The 26,737-nt window shown below is 31.0% G+C and overlaps 4 protein-coding genes across 5 annotated transcripts in view; 1 reads left to right on the forward strand and 3 right to left on the reverse strand.

Annotated features, from left to right (window-relative positions):
• LOC140984442 (NAC domain-containing protein 92-like) overlaps positions 1 to 6,177 on the reverse strand; it is an 8,188-nt gene extending 2,011 nt beyond the window's left edge. The window contains exon 1 of one of the 2 annotated variants that reach the window (XM_073451863.1): positions 5,486 to 6,177. In XM_073451863.1, the coding sequence (XP_073307964.1) occupies positions 5,486 to 5,657 (172 nt within the window). In that variant the 5' untranslated portion in view covers positions 5,658 to 6,177. The remainder of the gene's footprint in view (positions 1 to 5,485) is intronic. The other variant, XM_073451862.1, reaches the window with a different exon arrangement.
• Positions 6,178 to 14,747: 8,570 nt separating this feature from the next.
• On the reverse strand, positions 14,748 to 18,280 carry LOC140984630 (uncharacterized). The gene is made up of 5 exons (XM_073452181.1): positions 17,869 to 18,280; positions 16,593 to 16,844; positions 15,993 to 16,061; positions 14,989 to 15,181; positions 14,748 to 14,872 (listed from the first exon to the last, which is right to left on the reverse strand). The coding sequence occupies exons 1-5, from the start codon at positions 18,232 to 18,234 to the stop codon at positions 14,748 to 14,750; spliced, it is 1,005 nt and encodes a 334-aa protein (XP_073308282.1). The 5' UTR covers positions 18,235 to 18,280.
• Positions 18,281 to 18,738: 458 nt separating this feature from the next.
• On the reverse strand, positions 18,739 to 20,039 carry LOC140984980 (protein WHAT'S THIS FACTOR 9, mitochondrial; the record flags this gene model as incomplete). The annotated part of the gene is made up of 1 exon (XM_073452693.1): positions 18,739 to 20,039. A coding segment is annotated over one exon (1,101 nt), but the record flags the coding sequence as incomplete, so codon positions are not given.
• A 3,158-nt stretch (positions 20,040 to 23,197) lies between these two features.
• On the forward strand, positions 23,198 to 24,912 carry LOC140984294 (aspartyl protease family protein At5g10770-like). Its single transcript, XM_073451593.1, has 2 exons — positions 23,198 to 23,449; positions 23,536 to 24,912. The coding sequence occupies exons 1-2, from the start codon at positions 23,257 to 23,259 to the stop codon at positions 24,816 to 24,818; spliced, it is 1,476 nt and encodes a 491-aa protein (XP_073307694.1). The 5' UTR covers positions 23,198 to 23,256; the 3' UTR covers positions 24,819 to 24,912.
• The last annotated feature ends 1,825 nt before the right edge of the window (positions 24,913 to 26,737 follow it).

The following is a 26,737-nucleotide window of genomic DNA, read 5'->3' on the forward strand; positions in this document are numbered from 1 at the left end:
TATATAAAATTATGATCTATTGTTGTAAAAGTACTATAAATGTTGTTAAAAGTTTGTTTACGTACAAATTTCTTGTGTCATATTGTTACTTTCTCTGTTAAAATTGGTAGTATACATTCAATAATCGAAAAAATTGTTTGTTTAAAATTCGCACTTAATATAAAGTGAAAATTCCAAACATTTATTTCTTTAAAATTTTGCTCTCATATTTTGTCGAATTTCATTCTTATTTCGCTGTATTTTTAAAAGTAAAAATTGGTCATTTTTTTGATGTGACGCTGACCTAATGTTGAAGTGGTGTTCATTTGTGCAGTGTCATATCAGTACTCCTAGTTCAACAAGGAATAAAATTGTCAAAAATTGAAAAACGCCATATTAAGACTTAATTTTGACGATAGATGACCAAAATTGTTAAACGACAAGCATAATTGATAACATTACAATTTTTTGTAATTTTAATGTATAATAAATATGAAAAATTGTAGAATAAATATGAAAAAGTTACGAATTACATCCTATAAATTATCATATTTTCAATTTTGCATGTTCTTGTAAGTCTACAAAGATTGGTTTTAGTCCAATAATTTGGTCTTTATTTTCATTTAAATCATTTATCATTGGAATGTTGATGTACATAACGTCATACACTAAAACAATGTATAATGATGCATTAGTGATATTTGATGACATATCAGCAAAATCCGATATCACGATATTATATTACACTAGGTTAGCATACTAGGTAAAAAGACTAAAGGCGAAAAAAAATGAACATTTTATTAGACTACCACCAAGTTTTGACAACTTTTAGGGCAAAAAATAACACCGACCAACTTACAAGATGTATTTGTCATTTTTCCAAATAAGTACAGACATAATGAAACACTATTATGTAGTTTGTTAATGTTCTTGAAAATAAAGCATTCTTTTTATATTTTGGGTGTACCTGAAGGTTACATTTTGATGATGATTTGATTAGAGTAATGTTTTGAAGAATAGATTCAAGTAACACAAATATATATCAAGTGGATTTGAAATCCTTTGTAAATACGATTAAATTGAAAAGAATTGAATTTGAAATCCTATTAATTAATAAATTTAGCCAAAAAAGCTATAATTTTTTTAAAATTCTGTAAACTCAAATGGCTGAATCCAAAGAGTTTGATTTTTTCCAAACGAAAATTGCATAACTTTCTAAAAATTCAAATTATCTTGTCATGACTCATTATAAGCAACACTTGAGAGTTTCTTCCATTCACCCGACACAAAACTATGTAGACTTAATTGCACAATAAATATAGATAAATTAAATTAAACCAAGAACGACATTAAAATAGCTGAGAGGTTATCTTCATTTCATTTATGTTAAATAACTAATTCTTTTTCTATATCCACATTTCGTGTTGTTATTACAAATATCAACAAGATCTTGATATATTATTTTTCAAATGGATCATATATATGTCTTTTAGCGATTTTCGTTCTTAAAGTGGAGTTGTTATATTCTTGCAACAATTAGTTAGGGTTTATAATAGGCCGAGGTTGTAATGAGAACGGTATACTGCAAGAGTCACTATCCATATATCTCCATCTCTGTTTAACTTGTCACTCACTTCAAATTATCTATTAATTTCAAGAAGGAGTGAGTATCAATCAATTTTCCATTAGTGTCCCCTATACTGTTGCATATGACATATTCTGAGTGTTGGTTTTCGTCGTAAACGACTATCAAATTTAGACAGGAGCGAGACCAAAAATTTGTTGTGTGAGAATATTATGATATATTATGTGAAATAAAATTTTTGAACATCTTTTTAAAAAGATTAAACATAAAACTCAATAATTTTCATACAATTATACATCATATACATCTCAATTCCTTCTCACAATATGTAGAGTTCCTGCTACTTTGCAGATGGTTATTTCAAACTAAATAAGGGTATAATTAACAATAAGATTATTTTTCTAATTAATTATATGGCTACAGATATGATAGACTACTTGTTCTACACTTCATTTTATTTTAAAATATTTTTCAAAGTTTTGGTCTTTTTCCTGGATTTAGTATACATTTTCTCCCTCGATGATGTGAACATGGTTGCCATGCATTTTGAAAAGTATAGGATTAATAGAAGAAAAAAGATAACAAAAAAAATTAGTAATCCCCCTACATGCGGCGGGGATCCAACGACGAACGAGTAAAGAAAAGAACAGTATGTTTCTCAAAAAAGAAAAAAAAAAGTTCAATTTTTATGTTTGATATTTCTGAAATTTTTAAGCCTTTATTGAAGGTTTTAAGTTCTTATCACATAAGATGCCATCGACTATATGTAATATGTTCAACCCAAGATGCAGACAATTTCCTGCACCGAATCAAGTTGGAAATTGATTAAATCATTGGTTACATATGTATCGAATAAATATTAAGCAAAAAAGATTTCTTGCCAGTTTGGTTATAACGTTGAATGCGAAATTATTGTCATCTCCACAGCTTCATGAACACATTTTTAGGCGTGACATCGATATTTTGTGACATGATATGCTTTATTATAATGTTTATTGTTAATTAACGACGACTAAGTCGATATAGTTTACGAGCAAATTGTGTTTTAGTTGGTAAGCCCTTTTCAAGAAAGATTATCTATAAGTATTAATGAAGAGCAACAGGCTGGTTTACTGATAATTATTTCATACTTATGCTTGGTCGACCACTTGTCAAACACTTTAAATTAAAGAAAATAATATACATACATTTATATATATATATATATATATATATACACTACTCGGCTGACGATTTATCGGTTGTTTCATATATATTTCTTAAAAATTTAGTGATATATTAAATTGAATTTAGAAAGGAAATTGGATGAAAACTACTGGTTAGGGTTTTCTGTTTGCTTCCAGAAGAGTTGTAGAAATATTGTGTTGGAGTACGGAATGAGAATTTGACTTAAGGCAGCAAACTCCAAAGAGGCAATATCCTTGCAGGATCGAAGAACTGGGAACTTACAAAAAAATAATAATTTTTTTATAAAACAACACGACTTTAAATTATTTTAACTTTCAAGATATATATAATTCTAACACGATTTTTTCAAATTTTCTACAGTTTTATCTATGTTTCTTATTAGAACACCTGATCAATCTCGGATCGAAAATTCATAAATAACTCAAACCTGGTGTATTTCGAGACAATATTAATGCAACATGTATGTAACGTACATTTGAAGTTTCTTGAGCCTGACGCAAGTTGCAAGTCTACATGCATGAAAGAAACATATTTTTATTTTTAAATTTTTTGTAACTATTGATATATCTTATAAACAGATGATAATCTATTTGATAAAATAAATTTCAAAAAATTCTTGTGATTTGTTTTTTTCCCTGCAAAAATTAGGAAAATATTGGATATCCTGGAAGCTTGGGGGTATAAAAAGTAGAAAATTGTCTGAAGTTGAGTTTCATAGCACTCGGCAACCGAAAATTTTGAAATTTCAAAGCATATCGTTGTTTATATATACTAGAAACGCCAACATAGCACACGTGTTGCGTGTGTATAAAATAAAATATAAATATTACTTGTTGTTTAAACATATTTTTATTTTTCACTTAATTATTTTAAAAATATTTTTTCTATGTTTAAATTAAAAGATGGATAAATACATTAAAAATGGTTTATCAAATACTTAGGAATTAGTTAAGATAAATATGAAGAAAAAAAAAGATTGATGAGATGTAATAATGAGTATATAAAATGAAATCTCTATTTATATAGAATGTTGAGGCAAAATTGGAACCAAAGTGGTTAATGGTCTCAAGGTTTATAGTATAATATATATATACAAGATATTATATATATTATTTGTTGATTTATTATTTTAATTAATATTACAGTTAATTTAACTACTTGTTGAAACTTGATAGAATCCCAACTAAATTGCTCATGTCCGAAGATGTTACAGTTTGGAAACAAGCCTATCATGAATTCAACAAGCCATCCCACTTAAAATTCACTTAAACAAGCAAGAATATAAAGAAGATTAATAATAAAAAAAATGCTTGTCTTTGCTTGTGACCATACACCCAACAACTGTTTAATTTCATTTTGTAGCCAACAGATCAATCGAGTAGCATCATTTTTGGTTTGGGGCATATTTTCTATACATTTATCAGAAACAACTTTAAAAAAAATACAAAAACAAATACAAATATTATTCTCTTCATATTTTTTGAATCACTCTAAGTTTAGCACTCCTACTTCTTGGGTTCAATCTCTCCTCTGATTCAGATGGTGTGATGGGTCTCTTGGTCAGAATAACTGCATGCTTTCCTTGCACTATCTGCTTTATCCATGTTTCATTTTTTCCATTATATGGCTCGATTTTCGAGGGGAAATTCGAGCATTCTGCATCTTCCTCTTCGGCACGCTCTTGGCTGCAGTTAGAAATGTTTAAGAATGTCTGTTTCACAATCCTGTCTTCCAAACTATGGAATGAGATAACGGCAAGCCTTCCTCCTGGAGCAAGGGAATCGAAACAAGAATGGATCGAATCCCTCAATGTGTTGAGCNCGTGCGTGCGTGCGTGCGTGCGTGCGCTCAAAATGAGATGAAAGCGATCTGAAATATGTATTAATGATGCGTGGGAAGAGATTACATATAAAATTTTCTTATGTTCATGGAATTGTATGTGTTAATGTTTAGAAATCTTTAAATTTAAATTATTGGTGCATAAAAATCGCATAAGAAATGAATATTGCTTGAGACTTGTAAATTGTGTTCATTTAAAATTTTACCCTTTTATCTATTTAGAAATTTTCTTTTTCGATACATGATATTGAACATAGAAATTTTAGTAAAAAAAAAAATTCCGAGTTCAAATGATCTTCATCTACATGATCTCGCAATACCTATTAATTTTAATTTCTGAAAAACTATTGTTATTAATTGAATATAGCTAAATTTCAAGAAATGTTTCAGAAAGAAAATTTCAAAATCATATATAACACTATCACCATGAAGATGTATATAATACATAATACTATATTATAACACATGAAGCCCCAAGAGAAAATACTTTTGGTAATTTTAAGTGAATAAACAATATAATAATACATTAATATCCCGTTGTTAATAAAAATTACCATAAAATCCCATTTTAATAAATTTGTTGCTCATTTCATTTCCAAATTCTCGAAGTCTCATCATGTTAACCTAACGTTATTTAAACTTATGAATGTATAGCTATGCTTAATTTTTAATCATAATCACTAAAGAATCATAAAAACAATTGGTTAGATTTAAAAAATCTACCCATGTGGACGATTCGAGCAGGTAGATTGCTAGTATATATTCTCGCAATCCCTAAATACGTGACCCTAAACCCTAGACATATTTGAAAAGGAAATTTATGCTTGTTTTCAAACAGCTCTTAACTAAAAATAAAGTAGAAAAGATTTTTTTAGCTAAAAGAGAAATTAGTACCTGGAAGGTCCCATGGCTCGCACTTGTTAAGATCGACATCTCCAATAGCTCTTTCTGTGAAATTTGCATCTGAAATTTTGTTAATCAGATAATACGTGATTAGCTCTTCATCGGTCGGATGAAATCGAAACCCTGGGGGCAGCTTATCCAGTTTAGCTTCTCCTCCTTCCATTCTCTTGCCTTGATCTAGTCTTTCCTAACCTAATACTACCAATAAATGTTATTTGAGATGGATCGAGAAAACCCTAATTACGAAGTCAAAATTGTGTTAGAAAAATGAGAAGATTTCAAACTTTTTCTGAAGAAAAATTCCTTTCACTCAGTTATGCCCCCTTAAATGATACAAGAATTGAGGGGGAGAAAAAGGGTCATGAAAACAAGAAGAATAGAGATTTATAATTGGCTCTTCACTAGGGTTTTGGGATGGTTGATTTATTAAATTGTGGTGCAAGAAAATAGCTAGAACAATAAATATTTATTAACTTGCATGAAGGTTTTCATGTAAATTAATCATTATGATGAATAATATTAATGTATGGAAACACATAGAATATAATAACACGAGGGAATATGCTAATTACTCTAAGATTTGTTTAGCTTGTATGAGTTGAAGAAGAAGAAGAATTTGATTATAAATGTGAGAAATAAAAAGTGTAAATTTGAAGCTCTCACCTAACTTTGATTTTATTGGACACGATATGTGCTCCTTGACCATTGCTCGGTACCCCATTTGATTAGGCTACTAATTGAACAAATAATTGGACTAGGAAGATGACACTTATGCCCTTAATCTTTTTTATCGAAATGTTGATATAGTATCATACATGTAATAATGTCTGATGTTGTATTAGCAATATGTAATGTCATATCATTAATGTACAATATCACGATATATCTGGCACCAGCGGCATACCAGGGTTAATGGACTAAGACTAAATTAACTTTGATAACTTATATGACCCAAACGAAAACACGTCAACTAACATGATCATCAATTTTGTAATTTTTCAATATAAGTATGGATATCTTGAAACATTATTATGTAATTTGTTAATTTCCATGAAAGCAAAGCATCTAGTCTAAGATTTTTAATTTGTTTTGGGTATAATTTAAGGTTGCATTTATATAGAACGATTCGATTTGAGCAATAATTTAAAAATTTAGTTCTAATTAGTTACACAAATATCGTGTGGATTTGAAATGCTATTAAACGTAACTGAAAATAAATGATCAATCCAAATTAGTCGATTTTATTAATGATTGTGCATGAGAGTATGATTATTTTGTTTTCGAACAAATAGCATAATTTTCTGAACCATTCAAACTAGCTTGTCATTACTCATTATAAGCAAAACTTTAGAGTTTCTGCTATTCACCCGACACACAATTAATACGTAAAGTTAATCACACGATAAAGATCGATGAATGAAATTAAACCAAGAACGACATTAAAATAGCTGAGGCATTATCTTATTTCATATATGTTAAATAACTAATTCTTTTTATATATCCACATTTCGTGTTGATATTACAATATCAACAAGATCTTGATATATATTTTTTCAATGGATCCGTCGTTTGTTTTTTTAAGCGGTTTTCATGCTTAAAGCGGAGTCGTTATTTTCTTGCAACAATTAAATTAGGGTTTATAATATACCGATGTTGTAAGAACAGTCTACTGCAAGAGTCACCATCCATCTCTATCTGTGTTTAACTTGTCATTCACTTCAAATTATCTATTAATTTCACGAAGGAGTATCAATCAATTTTCCATTAGTGTCTCCTCTACTGTTGCATATGATGCTATTCAGGGTGTCGTCTTCCGCGTAAACGACTATCAAATTTAGACAGGAGCGAACCCAGAAATTTATTTATCGTACGACATAAATTATATGAAACAAAACTTTTGTAAGAAAAATTTAACATAGAACCTAATAATTTTCATACAACTAATCATACATCATATATATCTCAATTCTATCTCACAATTAAGTTCCTGCTACTTTCAAGATAGTTATTTCAAACTAAATTAGGTTATTGATGATAAGATTATTTTTCTAATCAATTATATGGCTGCAGATATGATTAGACTACTTGTTCTACACTTCATTTTATTTTAAATTATTTTTCAAAGTTTTGGTCTTTTTCCTGGATATATTATACATTTTCTCCCTCCAATGTGAACATGATTACCGGCCATGCATTTTGAAAAGCAGGACTAGAACAAACAAGATAGCAAAAAAAAAAAAATTAATTCCCTACGTATAACGTCATCGGGGCGATCCAACGAGGAGCCGGTAAAGAAAAGAACAAATGTGTGTTTCTCACCAAAGAAAAACATCAATTTTTACGTTTGATTTTTCTGAAATTTTGAATTTGAAGGTTTTAAATTATCATGATCGCATAAGATGTTATCAATGATATGTAATGTGTTCAAACCAAGATGCAGACGAGTTCATCGAAACAATTTGGAGATTAAATCATCCAGTTACATATATATCTTGAATATATATTAAACAAAAAAAGATTTCTTGCCAGTTTGGTTAAAAAGTTGAATGCGAAATTAATTATTGGTATGCATCTCAACAGCTTCATGAACACATTTTTAGGCGTGACGTCGATATTTTGTGGCATGAGATGATTTGTTGTAATGTTTATTGTTAATTAACGACGACTAAGTCGATATAGTTCGCGAGCATATCGTGTTTTAGTTGGCAAGCCCTTGTCAGGAAAGATTATCTAGAAGTATTGAAGAGCAACAGGCTTGTTTAGCTGATAATTGTTTCATATGCTTGGTCGACCACTTGTCAAAAACTTCGAGATCAGATATATGTCAGCCGGCTAACGATTTATGGGTTATTTCATGCTTCTTAATTTAGTGATTAAATTGAATCTAGAAAGGGAATTGCTAGGGTTTAATATTTGCAGTTTGCTTCCAGAAGAGTTGTAGAAATATTGTGTTGGAGTATGGAATGAGAAGTTTGACTAAGGTAGCAAACTCCGAATAGCCGATGTCCTTGGATAGAAGAACTGGGAACATGAAAAATATATATATTTATTTATTTAAAAAAGGAGTTTAAATATGTTTCTAATTATTAGAAGACCCTATCAATATCGGATCGACTTCATAAATAACTCAAACTTGGTTTATATATAAAGAATCTGTATGGTATCACCACTTCAGTGCATGATTCATATTAATTTGGTTGTTACATATATCATTCCACAAACATAAAAATTGTTTCCAAAAGGCGGTCGTCCATCGTCTCAATTTTTGGATCCATCTGGCGATTGCCTAATGTAATAAAATGATTTTTTTATTTTTTTATTTTGTTTAAAAAAATTGTTCGGCATGTTTTTCAGTTAATTTGTATCAGATAAAGATGATGATATTCCATTGATTTTGAGTTTGAATCCGATATAGAGAAGTTATTGGAGAAATATGAAGATAAATAACAAAAAATAGATATTTAAGTAAAAAAAAAATTAAAACCACCTAGGCGATCGTCTAAGCTCTTAGGCGCTAGGCGGTGAGTGGCTGCCCGTCTACCACCTTTCGATTTTTAGAACATTGAGATTTACTGACCGCTGAATAACCTAAAAACACATCATTATCAGATTTAACATCAAAGAGGTTGGATGTGTTTTTTCATTATTATGAATGAAACACTTATAATAAAAAATGTGCAAATATGATATTTTTGGCTATTTGTGTTTCCAGATCTCATAGATAGTCTTTTCGTAATTTTGTTTAATCATTGATATGTTTTGTGTATAGCATACAGCGTTGACAGCTTCTATCCAAAAACTTTGAGAGATACCAGATTCTGCTAGCATGGTTTGAGCCACCTCTTTGAGTGTTATGTTTTTTCTCTCATCAACTCCATTTTGTTGATGTGATTTTGAGGCATGAAATATCATGCTTGATAGCATTATCTTCTAGATAGGTTGAAAGGAGTCTATTTGTGAACTCAGTGCCTCGATCACTCATTATCATATCCACCACATCGATTCTCTCAAATTGTAATATCCTCAATAGCTTGATAAGATGGGCAACGACTTGATCTTTAAAACTCAGGAAGATCACCCTTGTAAACCTTGAAAAATCATCAACAATCATCAGGGTGTACTTCTTTTCCCTTAAGCTCAGCACAAGTATTGGACCAAATAGATTCGTGTTTAGAAGTTCAAGACATCGAGCCGTTGAGGTATTTCCTTTGTTCTTGAAGGTTGATCTGACATGTTTACCTAACTGTTATGCATAATGAACTTTATCTTTGGTAAAATCAATGGTAGGCAACCCTGAGACCAGTTTTTGTTTATTGAGATTAACAATAGATCGATTTGAAATTTAGATGATTACGTCGTTTATGACAAAGCAAGTTTTTATTACCAAGCAAAGCAATAAAGCATGTAAGAGAACTTAGGTTATCATAGCAGATTTGACATAGCAAGTGTGCTTTGGAAACTCAACAGAATAACCATTTTTACATAACTGAGTTATGCTAATTAAGTTGTAACAAATATTTTCAAATAGTTACACATCCTTATTGATTATCTTTCCATGGATAGTATACTATTACCCACGGTCTTATCTTGAAATTATCGCCGAATGTGATTTTTGATCATTTGTAATCAACCACTTTTTATATCAGCTTGATGTGTCACTGGTCATGTGTCTTAAACATCCATTGCCCAAGAACAAGATGGATTCTTTAAGAATATATATATATATTTTTGTAATTGCAATTATCAAGATAAGATATCGGTACCCAAAACTAGTTGGGTCCCGAAACGATTAACCATTTCTGGACCCACACTTGAATTATCCGAACAGATTTTCTATTGAATATTTCTAATAGGGTGCGGTTGTGTGCGGAACATGTGATATATGTTGTGTTCTCTCTCACACTAAATTTTGTTTGGACTGTTCATCCTTCACTTTCAATTTGTATCTCTTTTGAAATGACAGACAGTTGTGGTAATGGTTTATTTTTTCTTCACAGAGTATTGTCCGGTTGTACTTGGCTTTATATGACACCATTTCAAGTCGTAACCAGCTAGATTTTGTCAGCCCTTTAGCCATGACCAATTGGACTTAAAAATCTTCGACTCGATGTAACCTAAGCCAAAAATGTCGGCCTTTGTTCTTAAAATTTACATTACGGTTGGATTGAAATTAAGGGTGGTCATGTTCATATATCATGCTAGACCTAATAAAGTTAATCATTTTTTATTTTCCCTTGTCTATGCACGATTGAGTACTTACCTCAAAAGAACTGCACTCATTACTACCAAACCCAGTTCAGTTTTATCACCTGCTGGTTTTCGCAACTCATCCATCTTCTCTATGGAAGTAGAAAACTTGTTCCAAGAGTTGAATAGGAGTGTCAATCTTTTGTTTTCATTTAACATTGCTCTGAACACTCTCCGCATATCATAATTCTCAGCTTCTAACATATTAACTTTTAATTCAGCCCGTTAACCTCCTTTCGCTGCAAATAGCTAGAATTGTTTGACTTATCTTTCGATTTTTTGTTTTCTGTCTTGGCTTCATAGAATAATTGTGAGAGCCCTTTATACTCATCTACCATGTGTCCATGTAGTGCAATTCCGTGACAAGACTCTTACGTGTAAATTCAATAGAGTCAAAATTAAATATCATATCATCGGTAGTTTCCAGCTCAAATACAGAAGTGCTCAACATCTTCCGTGAGACATTGGACCTTCTCATCATCACTTTCACTTTATAAGGTCCCTGAACTAGATGGTTCTGAATCTAAATCGGCTCATTTTCTTTTGCTCTCCTCAACAACAAGCACTCTTTGATCTTTCTTCTTCTTGAAAGATCTTTTTTTATCTTTGGACCGCCATATCTCAAATGGTTTCTTTTCATCTTTCTTTGGTCTATTATGATCTGTAATGAAATGAGTTTGTTTCTCACAGTTAAAGCAAGTTTGATTTTCATCAATTTGGTATTTTTTACGATAATAATTGAATTCGGACTGATTCTTTTTCATAAATTTCTCAAATTTCTTAAAAATAAAGACATAGCATCATTGTTTTTCTGGTCAGAAGATTTTTGCTAGAGGATTCTTCATTAACGGTTGGAGTTAATGTTTTTCTGCATATTTATAGTTGATAAGCTCCAATGATCGGCTTTTCAACGATCACTTGTACCAATTTCCGATAGAATGACATTCTCTCTATCAACATCATATATTTCGATAAATGTCATTAAATGCTATCTTTGTTTTTTTTTTGTACGTCTTTAGCTTGAATAGCCTTTGAAAAGTAACTTGATTTTAGGCATGCTAGAAAACTTTATGTCACATCTGAAGTTGATAAGATATTGTAGTCTTGTACCAAAATAGGTAGTTTTAGAATGGTTAGAAAACTAGTATCCATTTTGCTTTGCACATTTATGGCCGACGGTTGGATGGTAACAGTTTGTATTGAATGCTTATATAAAATCTTGTTCCGGTAAGAACTTTGAGTGATCTACAGCTTGAAAGTATTAAATAACTTGAGCGATCTGACTTCTTGACATAATCAGCTCGAACTCCTGAACGGTTTGAAATGTCTGTTTTGATCCAGTTATTTGAATAATTTTTTTTTACATAAAAAGAAAATAGCTAGATCCTGAAACAGTTCGATATTGTTTGTTTTTATCAATTACTAAAACTTAAGGGTAATAAAAATATTCTAACATAACATATAGAAATGATTCGTCCACCAGACCACAATTTCTGGTAATGCCTCAGCAACACATGCAAATCCCTGAACATGTTTGAAGTATGTAGTCTAATGATAATAATATGCTGACGATTTTAATCACATGTTTGGTTCATCGTTTTTGTTTTCAAAAAATATGATAGTAAATTATTTTTAAAAAAATACATGTTGGGTACAATAATTATCTTTGCTTGGTAGAGCGATCGAACCGTGGTGCTTGAACTGTTATGCGGTTTAAAAGATTTGAGTTGTACCATTACCACTAGCTATAGCTTTTGGTAAAGCGGCAAGCGCTCGGTCTTACAATTGGTATCAGAGCAAAGGTCACGGGTTCGATTCCATTGATTGCAAAGAGTGCAATTATTGAAAGGGAGATCGTTGGGTGCAATAATTGTCCTTGCTTGGTAGAGCGATCGAACCGTGATGCTTGAGCTGCTATGTGGTTTAAAAGATTTGAGTTGCACTATTACCACCAGCTATAGCTTTGGTAAAGCGGTAAGCGCTCGGTCGTACAATACAGATTCACATTCCATGGGATACGTCGTCTAAAAAATTGTGAAATTAATTTATTAGCATAACCAGATTGAAAATGAGTCCCCCGAGAGATGTTCAACTATTTACTCTTCGTTCCTCTTAAACAAACTAGAATATTGAGCTGAGGAAATCATTGACATCCATAAACTATTTATGTTCCAGCAAATGATTTCGTGCCCAACAAAAGACTTCGGAGCATGGAAAATTTTAAAATGTATGGATAACTTTTATTTGAATTAAATAAAATATTTTTCAAAATTTTAATTATTGCATAAATCTATCTATTAGATATACATCCACTTAGATTTAGATTCTTTTTGATAAAATATAATTTTGATTTAAGAAAATCATGAAATTTTCTGTATAGTTGAACTTGGACATGCAAGCATTAAAGTATTTGACTATGTTCTTTTCAAGTACCCATGACAAATTTTATGATATCTATATCTATATCTATATTCTATATATATATTATATATATATATATATACATATAAAAGTGTGGATACTTCAAAAATTTTTCAATTGTGAACGGACATAATTAACCTTCACATATTTATTTATTTTCATTATCAAGTAACATATATAGTAATTTAACACTTAGTCTATTAATAAATAATTAATACTAATTAAAAATATTTTATGGTCATGGTTTTGAGTTTTTAACTTTCTTCCCTTATCTTTTTTCATTATAATATTAATTATGTCATATTCATTCTATTTCATTTTTAAAAAAATATTCATTTCATTTTATATACATATAAATGTGTGGATTTTTTCAATTATAAACGAGCGTGAGATAAATAAAGTTGAGCTATATTCATAATGGAATGACACATTATAAAGTATATAGATTGTTTAAAAAACTTCGAAAAATTATATATATGAAGGACCCATGATAATTAATAATTAATACTAATTAATCATATTTTATGGTTATGATTTTGTACTTTTGACTTTCTATCCTTATCTCTTTTCACTATAATATTTAATTATGTCATATTTCATTCTATTTCATTTTTTAAAAAACAAATTATTTCATTCTATATGCATATAAATGTGTGGATTTTTCCAATTGTAAACGAGCGTGAGTGAAATAAAGTTGAGTTATATTCATAATAAAATGACCCATTATAAAGTATATAGATTTTTAAAAAAACTTGGAAAAATTATATATATGAATGACCCATAATAATTAATACTAATTAACCACATTATATGTTTGTGATTTTTTTATTTTTGACTTTCTATCTTTATCTTTTTTTCATTATAATATTTAATTATGTCATATTTCATTCTATTTCATTTTTTAAAAAAAAATATTTCATTCTATATGCATATAAATGTGTGGATTTTTCCAATTGTAAACGAGCGTGGGAGAAATAAAGTTAAGGTATATTCATAATGAAATTACCCATTATAAAGTATATAGATTTTAAAAAAAACTTCGAAAAATTATATATATGAAGGACTCATGATAACCTATAAATGTGTGGATCATTTCTTTAAATATTTTATCTTTTTAATTTTCTCTCTACATCATATTTTATTATTTTAATGCAAATTTGTAATTATATTTTTAGTGCAGTTTCTAATTAAATAATAAATTATAGTATCATAAGAAGAAATATGAAAAAATTAAGTATATATGCAATAAGTAGAATAACATAATAAGTATATAATAATATAATAATATGAAGTTTAATACTAATATATTTTTTTGGTTTTTTAACTAAGAACTGAAAATAAATAGTTTAATAAATTATTTAGGAGAATTTTTATCAGCAATTATGAGTGTTAATATATTAATAATATCATAAAATATGAATATCTCATAAGAATTCAAATATTTTAGCTATAATAAGAAATTTAAAGATTTTAATAACACTTTTAAAAAAATTTATATGTCAATCAAATTTATACATTCAATAAACAAAATTTGGTAGTATTTGAAACATCTGCTAAGAATATTTAAGATTTAGGTAATAAGGGTTTAAAGATAAACTCGACCATGGTTTTCAAGAACACTGAAGCTAAAATCAGAACTAAAATTTTTCTTGACTTCAGTTCCAAAATATCNAACCCGTGTTGCAGTCTTGATCCAACCATGTCTGCCTCCTGTGTTACGTTAGAAATGGTTTCGTGTCAGACGAAGTTGTTTTTGGCATCAATCCTTTATTTATTACATCAGGCAAAGAAACAAATGGAATAGATGAAGAAGGTAAGCTAGCTACCTCTTGTCCAAGAAGTTGAGGTTCGAATAAGATTAACAAGTTCATTTGTAGAATGCAGTCCACCAGTTGAACGAGCCTTGATGATTTTGTTTTGAAGTGAAAACCAATTGCTTTCTTCACCATAGTCACGTAAAATACGGCCCAACTCAGAATCTGGCCACGTATTTAGTATGTCCTCAGCCTTTAGGCTTGCCTGTCATTACCCTGCTCAATCAGTCAATAGAGAATATGTATATAAACGTTCCATGAAAGAGATTAAAACCATTTAACTTTCATATCTTTTTTAATAATACAGTGAAACGCCACAACAAACGCTAAAATGTTATAGGCAATACTAAAGGCGAGAGTATAAGCTCAATTTTCTCAGCAATGGAAGTGCCATATACGTTAGTTTAGTCCTTCCAAAATGGTAAACGAAATCAGAGCATACTGCCTAAACAACTCAAGTAAAAATTTCAACAGTGTTTGTGCACTAGAAGTTATAGCTAGTCAATAACAATGTAAGCCCATATATACTAAACCCCATGGTAGCTCAAACGCCACGATTCAACAGCTGTGCCACTTGAACAGCCATACAAATAGCAAAAGCATTAGTCGATCTTCAATAGAAACATTTGAATTAGCAGTGCTGAAAGTGAGGTACATGGTTGAGTTCAACAGATCTCTCGCCATGTGTGCACTAGGTACCTTATGATTAAATATTGATGCTTCCTAGACCGGTCGTATCAGAAGATAAAGAGCAATTAAAACTATTCTCAGTTAGCAAAGTGGGGATGCAATAAAATTAGTTACATAATCTATTTCACTCCACAGTTTCAGGGGAACTGTAGAAAACCATAGGACTTTTCATACAGCAATGAGGTGACATTTACCGAATGGCTTTAATCATACCTACAGTCTAATTCCTTATTTTTTCCCAGAATGGCAATGTATAAACTGGTACTGAAATATATGGGGGCAAAAGAAATAAAAATTCATAACATAAATAAGCAGAAGTAAGTCACCTGGGGATCCATCCTCATATCAAGGGGCCCATCAGAAAGGACGCTAAATCCTCTTTCAGCGTTGTTCACCTGCATCATCGGATAAGGACAATGAACAATGTGAACATCTGTATTTGATCACTTTGGTATGTAAACAAGTAAAGTCACTAAAATATATGTGTCTTTCAATTATTTATATATCTATTACTATATATAATGCATAATCACATTAAGACCAATTGTCTTTAGTACTCTGGTGTCTAATGTTGAAATTATAAGGGCATTAGACCAATCATCTTTGGTATTCTGATGCGTTGTGTCGACTGATAAAAACACCCTTACTAAAACCTTGTAAAAAAGATAATATTTTTAAAATAATTCATTTTCTGAATATGATACCTTTTTCACGTTAATAATTTCAATGCCACATGTATCACGATTCTTTAATGTTCTCGTAAATGTGGAAGACGATCCTTTCAAATTTAATGTTATGCGACTACGCGTATTGTATAATGGGTAAAAATGGAGCATGGAATAAAATCAGGGCCCTGAATTAGAAAGGATAAGTTTGAAGAAAAAATATAGAAAAAAAAAAATTCAACTTGATGGTTCACAGCATACCTGCATGGATGACATCCCCAAATCCATCAAAACACCCTGAATTCCAGGATCTGAATGTTTCCCACCAACTTCATGAAGCACAGCCTTGATGTTTTTGAAGTTCTTTAAAAAGGTATGCACTTGTAAACTTGAAAGTGAGTCACCGGAACCATTATGCGAGACCATGTTTATTCGAGCTTGAGCTATTTCATGTGCCGCAGGATCGACATCAAGACCAAGATAAAGTTCCATCTCTGGATGGGCCTGAATGATCTGTATTTATTACAAGTTTAATTCATCCAATTAAAGACATGATGAAGAACCAGCTCCAGACAAATACTTGCTAATTCAATCTTTAAAACAGAGAACCTGGTTACACTAAATCTGAGAAGATATGCCTCTTCGTCCTCGTTCTTCAATATTTCTAACCACAATTATAGAAATTATACTGAATTCAAGGTCCTAGTTTCTTTCCAAAAAAAAAGAAAAATTCAAGGTCCTGGTTCAACTATAACACTTCAACTTCAACCTTGCCTCTATTGAACAACATTACCGATATAACCTGATTCTGCATCTTGATTCTTGAGATTAAAATTAGTAAAGGTTTGAGGGCGGAAATAGGTGAAATTGGGACAAGTTATCCCTCATAAATTTTGTTGAAATCTAGATTGTCAGAAACAAACTTCATACCAGGTGTTGCTTATGCATAAACAACACGATCTACACAGATTACGTTTAAATAATTGGTTTCTCTGACCATGTCTAAGTTATTCCCTGTATCTTGTAACTTTTACAAGCTCATGCCAGTGTCAATTAGAACCCAATCCATAGAAAGAACTATTACAGATAATGGAGATTTAAATTTTCATGTTTAACATTTCGAAAATTATAGTCTCTCAGAAATCATCATTCTTGAATTGGCTAATGCTACAGAACTAACATTACAACAGGATATCCCAGTTCTTTCGTATCCTAAATGTCAGCATATTAACTCACAGAAAAATTGACTCCTGGTACACTGATCATCACTTAAAATTAACTCGAATCAAATGTTATCAGTAAATGTGCCAATTCTTGAACACTTCCAAAAAATATGGAACAACAAATAAATAATCAATCACATATATGACGAAAATAGCCCAGAAACAAGAATCCTTCCATTCTCCCATCCTTGAATCATTCTCATTTCATTCAACAACAAACAAAACATACCCTTGCATAAAAAAAAACCACCAAATTGAAAAAAGACACGATCCAAAAGACAAAACCCAATTATAAGAATCAACAATTCACCCACCATGGCGGAATGTCCACCGGCACCAAGCGTACAATCAACAAATGACTTAAGGTGTACCGAAGCAAATACATCAAGCACTTCACCGAGAAAAACGGGTACGTGGGCTGAATTTTCCTTTCCAAATTGCTTCGAGAAACCATCCTCATCGAGCTCCCGCCCCGAGCGCGTCCGCCTCTTCAGCAGCAACTCTGTTTTCTGCTTATCTGTTCTGTTTCCCTTGCTTTTGCTGGCGAGTTTGCTGTATGTTGCCTTGGTTGCTGCTGTGGAGATGGAAAATCCGAATGGAGAAAGCTGCGAAGGTGAACGGATAATAAGTTTTTTGACAAGGGATTTTGCAGAAGCTACTGCCGCTGGTGCGGCGGCCATTGGTTTTGATGGGAGAATAATAATGAAAGCGTGGTAAAAAAAAAATTTTCTACTAAATATTATTGCTGTTGAAAATGTAAACGTTGCTCAATTATAAATTGGAAAATTGCAATTGTGGTATTTTTTGGAACTCAAATGTGGTATTTTAAACATGTTTGTTTGTGATTTTGATTATCTATATTATCAAATTTAGTTTTGATAAGATTTTAATGATTTTATTTATTTTTATGTGTAACACAGATGTTGTCTTGAAATAAATGATTAAAATTACAGGACAGAATATCAAAATTGAAAAAAAAAATGGAGGTAAACATAGAAAATGAAAATAGCAAATTTCTCACTAATTTATAATTTAAAATTTCGATTTTTTTTCTTCTAAATTTTATGATTATACAATGTGTTGGGTTATGGTATTGATAACCAAGATATATTTCTTCAATAAAAAAAAATGTGTATAAGGTATTCAAAATAAAACCATGGAAATGAGTTAATAAAAGAATCAAATTAATTAAGATTAATAAGCTTTTTATCATGAAATACAAATAATGATAAAAATACTAATAAGACATAATTTGAGGGACGAATGTCAAATATTTAACTTACGGCCACTTACCATGAGTTTATCATTCATATATTATCTAAGTAACGGAGAGGATGAAAATTTAAATCCCCGGTTTTGGTTCCGACTATGATTTAACATTGGCTCATCCCTCGTCAGATTCATATTCAGAAATCAAATTACCATCAATCTCAGAATCAGACTCGAATACATCCCCGTCTCTTCTTCTTCCAAAAGGAGACTTCACTGATTCATCTACAAGAATCGGCCTCCTCTCTTTCTTATACAGTCCCCTACTCCGGTCCAAGAATCCTTCCTTCATCATGCTTGCATAGGTTTCCCGAATATCAGCTAGTGGATGTTTCTCAACAAGATGATCCCGATCGTACGCCTCTCTCAGAACAACAGTTTGTAAGCCACCCTTTTGCGATATGTAAAAAATCTCGGGGTGTCTTTCAAACACCTTAGTGAACTTCTGAGGCATCGCCAATGGAGCACGCAGATTACTTACGTTCTTTCGCTCGGTTTTTTTGTTGATTGTAAGGTGCAGAAGCTCATGAAAGACCCCGACAACCCTCTTTTCAGATGTATCAGTTCTTGAATCAAGATGGGATGCATCGACATAAGGGCTAGTGTATGGCAACTTTTGCCACTCGTGCAACCACTCCATGCACTTTCTTTTTAATCCAAAACCCCTTGTGAAACTAACCGGAAACGCCAATGCCCCATTCTTCTCTTCTTGCTTCAGATTTCTATGCTCCAAATGGGATACCGCTATGCTGTCATTCCAAACTACTAATTTCAATCCCACACGCTCATCAGGAAGTTTGATGAACGAAAAAGACTCTGGATTCTTCGCAACCAAAGTATTCTCATAATCATAAGGCAAACCCAAATCCCATCTCAGCTGTTCAATTGTTTGCAAGGGAAGTGATCTTCCTTTAGTGAGCATAAGCAACTTTTGCAGCCTTTGCAAAACATCTACATAGCATTCCTCGTAAATAAGATGCATTTCTTGCTTATAAACATTTAGAGCCTCGGGCGTTAGCATATACCAGGGAACAGGGGTACCTCGGGAATCAGGGACATAGAGTTCTTGAAATATGTTCGGATAGCGTCGGATGAAAGTGGCGAGTTTAAGGTCGTAAGGCAGACCAAGCTGGCCACGATGTTTGGCAAGGATGTGAATCGGGAGACAACAATCAGGATGCTTTCCTAGAATGGAAACAAGGGTACAAGTAGCTTTAAGATGNTAAAAACAAATGATTTCAAATGTTCAATACTACGATCTATTTGATATTAAAAAATGGATCATCAAAAACAAATAGTTTGAATGTCCAATATACATGCATATATAATTAAGAACATCTCCAAGGCTGGTGCATATTTCCCCCCCTCCAATGGGGGCTGCGNACAACATTAGTCATAATTTAAATATATTAAATAAAATATAATAATTAATATATGTAAAATAAAAAGAATATTTCGAGAATATTCTTTTTAGTGTAAGATTTGAAGTAAATGGTTTGGAGATGGATGTTGTATTTGGTGCAAAAATCGCATTATTTTAGTGTAAATTTTGCACCCAAATAGATTTTGTGGTTGAAGATGGCCTAAGTACTAAATACATACAAATACATTATATAATAGTGTTGATATAAAATAAATTATCTATGATATAGAATTCTAAAAACAAAAGGTAAAAAGTTCTGTAAGAGGTTAAATATTTTTAAATTAAATATTATGAGTTATATTTTACTATCAATATTATTATTTCATTAGTTTTGATATTTTTTTGATGAGACACGGAAGTTATTTTCTACTATAAAAAATAATATATGACATAATCTTTATGATAAATATAAATTATAATGTTCATTGATTAACATTTGTCAAAGTATTAGAGCTTTTACATATGATATTTTAACATCTTTATTTATTTATTTATTTTGAAATCAAACTAACTAGCTAATTCAACAAATACGAAAAATAGCATTTTTTATGCAAGTTTATTTCTTTTGTTATATTTCAAATTTTTATGTAAAAATCATACCAATAGTTTAAAATTTATATTTAATAATTATCGTATGAGTTTATTAGATTTTATTTGATATTTACCATATAATCTTATTTAAATGTGTATTTCATTACATATATTGATTTATTTATTATTTTAAAATTATATTTAAAAAGAAATTAATAATCATCGATGTAGTTTATAAAAGATCGATTCTGATATAAAATTAATTATCTATGATATAAAATTCTAAAAACAAAAGATAAAAAAATTATGTAGGTGTTTAAATATTATTTAAATGGAATACTATGAAATATATTTTACTATCAATATTATTATTTCATTAGTTTTGATGTTGTTTTGATGATTTAGTCACAGTATTTTAAATTGATAATTGTTTATTCTTAGTGTGCTTAATTTATGTAAATTATGTTTTATGCATCGATAAAGTCCATAATTTGATTGATTTTTAGTTTATTATGCCTTATACTTGGTGTTTAGATATATATTTTTTAAAAATTTGTTTCAGTTCATTTGGTTCTATATATTATGCTAATTATAATTTATTATATAACATAAAATTAACGGTTTGAATTTTAATTTGACAAAAATATCGAAAGTAAATTATATAAGTTCTTAATTAATTTATTCGTCTAATATAACAAGAGATTAAACTCAAATAAATAACAAAATCATTCAAATTATTTTTAAAAAAAATCAAAATTTTATTTTTATCGTATAATTGTTATTTACGTGCATCGCACGTACTTCATGCTAGTCTTCTAAAAAATGTAAAAACAAAAAGTGTAGTTTACAGGTTATTATGTTAACCCGGAGGTTTATCCAGTGCACATTAAAAAGTAGTGGATACGAGTTCCCACGTCATTATAAAAACAAGAAACACAAAAATATGAGAAGATTAAATTTAATCAACGAACAGAGCATTAATGATGGAGAATATTGGTGTTGCAATGATAAATTTAAAACAATTTCGAGCTTAATTAAATGATTCAAGGACGAAGCATATATTAAATTCTAATTGAGTGTGGCGTCTCCATCAACTTTCACCCAAATGACATAGAGAAGTATGGATCATAAAATAATTACCATGATTCCCATCAATGCCTAAGTGAAGGATTCATTTCATTTACTTAAAATGTGATCAAATAATGTAAAGCAAATATGACATTAAGAGAAAAAATAACTTTTGTCATAAATCATCCCATCATTTAGGCCTAAAATTAGGCCTTATGTCCTACTTGTTCACTCCATACTGTTTTCCTCTTATTTGACAATGTAACAATTGATGAGTTTTTTTCGCACATGGCTTTTTTTAGTGTCGTTTATCTGGTTAATATAATTTGTATGTTATTGTATTAGTCTGAGGACTTACCCAACGCATAATGAAAGATAACGGCTGCAAGTTCTCACGTTAAATTAAAAAAATTATATATTAAAGTTAAACACTATTTGTTAACTAACTTTGGTGTGGTGATGAAGTTTTTTTTATTATTATCAAAACACCATCTAACAATCCAAGTATATATTTCACATTTTTCTTTTCATTTAATTTTCTCTATTATCATCTCAATTTCAAAAATTAATATTTTCATTTAATTTTCTCTATTATCATCTCAATTTCAAAAATTAATAACTTTTATTTTAAATTTTATTTTTTAAAAAAAAACTTAATTGATTCCTAATATTTTTTTGGAACACGCTCATCGCGTGTGTCACGATCCGTAATATAGAGAGAAAGAGAGGGATATTCGATATCTAAAACATAACATTTGATGTGAAATATAATTTGTATTAAAATTTAATGTATATAAGACTTAAACTGAAATTTATAACGAATATTACCTAAATCGCAAATAAGTAAATATACAGATAAAAAATACAATTTTTCATAGATAATATAATGATATTATGTGTTCTTAGTTCCATGTAGCACAAATGCTGATATCAAATATCATCCATAATTTTACTATAAGAAAATTCAGAATGAACCAAACTATAACCAATTTATACATTTGTCGAGTACCTATGATACGAATATGAAAGGATTAGAAATTATCGAAACCGAAAGGTTCTTTGTTCGCGGAACGCATGCAATTAAAGCTGGATCACATGTATCGTATCTATGTTGCGCATTATCAGTCATTTTTTCTGTTTTTTGTATTTTTTTAAAAAAGAATTTGATGATTTTTTTTTTCTTTGAGATGGAATGATTGTCAAATTAAAAATGGAAGCTGAAAGGGACAATTTCTCACCACAACCTTGGTTGCTTGAAACTCTATTTTTATTTTTTTTATGACATTGGAACCCGAAATCGCTACGCCAACACAATAGGCTGCTTGAAACTCTATTTATATATATGCATGATGGTTGTTGGTACAAACCATCTATAAGTTGGTATAAACAAAAGAAAAAAAGGAAAAAGTTTATGCAAATGGCTGCTGTAAAACTTGTGATTTGCTACACTTCTCTTTTTTTCATTTCGGTTTCCTGTTTCTTGAAGAATGTCCATGTTTTGGAAGGGATCAGAGAAGGTGACAAACAAAGCTTTGGCCTCTATCACACCACTAAAATCAGCTATCTTTCTCCATCTTCCGTCTGCAATCCCTCCAAAACCCAAGGTTATTCGTTGGATTTTTTTTATTTATCTCTCTCTATATGAGGATTCTTAATCAATAACTAAAGTTGTATGAAATTCCGAAATCAGGGCGAAACAAGAAGCAATCATCGACATTGGAAGTTGTTCATAGGCATGGACCGTGTTCTGATCAACTAGGTCAAGAAAATGCCAAAACCAAACCATCTCTGAGTGAAGTCCTCTCTCATGACCAGTCTCGGGTCGACTATATCCAAGCTCAACTCGTTCAGGCTTCGAACATGAATAAACCAGAGGATATAGAAGTAAACATACCGGCACGATCTGGCATTCCTCTGGAGTCTAACTACTATGTTGTATCACTTGGTCTTGGAACCCCAAAACAACCACTGTCTCTTGCATTCGACACCGGCGGGGACCTGACATGGACTCAATGCCAACCTTGCCTGGAGTCATGCTACAAACAACAAGATCCAATGTTCAACCCTTCTGCGTCAAGTTCATATTCCAATATATCATGCAACTCACGTCAATGCTCTCAACTTTTTTCGGGCGGCACCGGGATTATTTCCTCTGGATGCGTCTCCGGCACATGCGTTTATGGGGTACAATATGGTGTAGAGGACACCTTCTCTTCAGGGTTCTTAGGCAAGGAAACACTCACCCTGGCACCAGGAGATGAGATCTCAAATTTCCTATTCGGATGTGGGCAGTATAATGCAGGAAAATTTGGGAAAATTGCTGGAGTACTAGGCCTTGGCAAAAGCCATGTATCAATAGTCTCTCAAACATCACAAAAATATGGCAAATACTTCTCCTATTGCCTCCCATCAACTCCATCCTCGATCGGGCACTTAACATTTGGCAAAAACAGGGTTTCAAGAAACGTCGAATTCACCCCATTGGTTAACTCACAACGCAATACACCATTCTACTTCATCGATGTTACCTCAATAACCGTAGGGGGGCGTAAACTACCAATCAAACCGGAAGCTTTCAAATCTCCGGGTACCATTATAGACTCTGGTACAGTCATAACACGTCTCCATCCAGCAACCTACGCCGCACTTAGAGCTACATTCACACAAATGATGGGAAAAAGCGTCCCTCGGGCGCCGCCTTTGGGCATACTCGACACTTGCTACGACTTGCGAAAAGTGACCCCGGAGTCCATTCCTGGAGTGGCCTTCACTTTTGGTGGCAATGTGACCATCGATTCGCCATATGGGGCGTATGTGTACGACGACGATACATCGCGTTTATGCCTCGCATTCGCCGCTAACAAGGATGTTAGGGACGTGAGCATATTTGGGAGCACACAGCAGCAGAGTCTAGAGGTGGCGTTTGATGTTGCAGGAGGGAAGATAGGATTTGGATACAATGGATGCGACTAACTTTATCTTTCTCAAAAACTTCAAATAATTTGTGGCATCATGAATTCTAGATTCGCCTTAATGTATGTTAATAACTATTACAAGCTTGTGCTTATTTATGATAGCATATAGGAAGAACTGAGGCACTAAAGGCAACTACTATCTATAAATTTGATATTTATCCGGCTAAATAGTTTATTAACATAATATAATATATATCAATTAACTTCATAATAATTTAACTTTCCATGCTAAAATCTTAATTTTTTCAGACTCTATCTTTCTTTTTCTATTTGAATTACTGAACTAAATAAAAAAATTTTGTTTTTTTTTTCTACTTGTAGCTGGACTAAACACAAGTTAGAATAAAATCTCAACATAAAAAAATTATAAATTGTAGCCCGGGTGGGCTTACATATTGGCTCGGGACAATTTAAAATCTAACCCTAAGTAAATTTTAATTTTAAATATTAGTATTTTAGAATTCAAAATTTGATAAATAACATCCACTTAAAAAAATTAATTAATTAATTAAAAAACAAAAGAAGAGTAGAAACAAAAAGGGAGAAAGAAATGGATTCTTGTTTCCTCCATTCTTCTCATCCTTCTCACAACGATTTTTCTTTTCTTCATCCTTCACTCATTGGCCTTCTCTTTAATTTTTTTCTCTACATTAAGCAAGAGAATATTGTAGTCATTTGTTTCCTAAAAAAAGTTTCAATTTTTCTCAACATTGTCAGAGATTTTAATTTAAATCAGGTGTAAGTTCTAGGCAAAAACTTGTGTGAGACGGTCTCACGGGTCGTATTTGTGAGACGGGTCTCTTATTTGGGTCATCCATGAAAAAGTATTACTTTTTATGCTAAGAGTATTACTTTTTGTTGTGAATATAGGTAGGGTTGACTAGGATCCGTGAGACGGTCTCACATGAGACCCACTCTAAGTTCTAATGTCATCTCAATTTTTTTATCGATTTATTGGTTTTTATTACAATGTATATATTGTAAATATAATTTTTCATATATTTCATTCTTAATTGTTCGGTCGCCCAAACATTATGGGTTCAGTCGCCTAATTCTGTTTTCAGTCGCTCAATTCTGTTTTCAGTCGCCAACTTTGATATGTTATGTCATCCAATTATATGTTAAATCATTTAATTTTTATGACATCTTTATTGCTTATTTTTTATAGGAATGACGATCATCCAGATTTTGATTAATTCTAATGGAGAGTGGAAGAGTGATGAACAATGAACTTATACATAGTTGTCCGAATCTAAAGAATGGACGGCTATTTCCATTGATGGTAGTAATTTGACCATAGAATGGAATTGAACATTAATGATTTTGTATGAATGAATCAAAAATATTTTGTACTATTCAATCTATAAAAGGTGATCAAATTAATGTTTTGTGCACTATTTACTATATTATAGTATATTATAATCGTGTGAATATAAAATATAAAAGTGGCGTAAAATAATTCAAAGAGCGACAGAAAGCGACGGAATGATATATAATTCTTATAATAGAAAATATGAACAACTTCACATTTGGGTCTATTTACTCTATTTTAGTATAGTATAATGGAGTGATAGTGTAAAATATAAAAATAATGTCATAATACAAAGAGCGACTGAGTGATATATGAGTGATCTCTTGATGTACTAGAAAATATTGTTTTTTGGAAGTGGAAGGTTGGATGTTTTTTTTATTTTAAAAAATATAATTGAACATTTTTGATTTAGTATAAATGAATCGAAGATATTTTGTACTATTCAATGTATAAAAGGTGATCAAATTAATGTTTTGTGGACTATTTACTATATTATAGTATATTATAATCGTGTGAGTATAAAATATAAAAGTGGCGTAAAATAATTCAAAGAGCGACAGAAAGCGACGGAATGATATATAATTCTTATAATAGAAAATATGAAC

The sequence above is a fragment of the Primulina huaijiensis genome, chromosome 9 (genome assembly GCF_012295235.1).
Source record: "Primulina huaijiensis isolate GDHJ02 chromosome 9, ASM1229523v2, whole genome shotgun sequence".
Classification (NCBI taxonomy): domain Eukaryota; kingdom Viridiplantae; phylum Streptophyta; class Magnoliopsida; order Lamiales; family Gesneriaceae; genus Primulina; species Primulina huaijiensis.

What these genes read in the sequence shown, in the direction of transcription:
- LOC140984294 (XM_073451593.1), top strand. Translation starts at nt 23,257, where the DNA reads ATGCAAATGGCTGCTGTAAAACTTGTGATTTGCTACACTTCTCTTTTT. An exon ending in CAATCCCTCCAAAACCCAAG is followed by an intron (nt 23,450 to 23,535) that starts GTTATTCGTTGG and finishes TTCCGAAATCAG; the next exon opens with GGCGAAACAAGAAGCAATCA.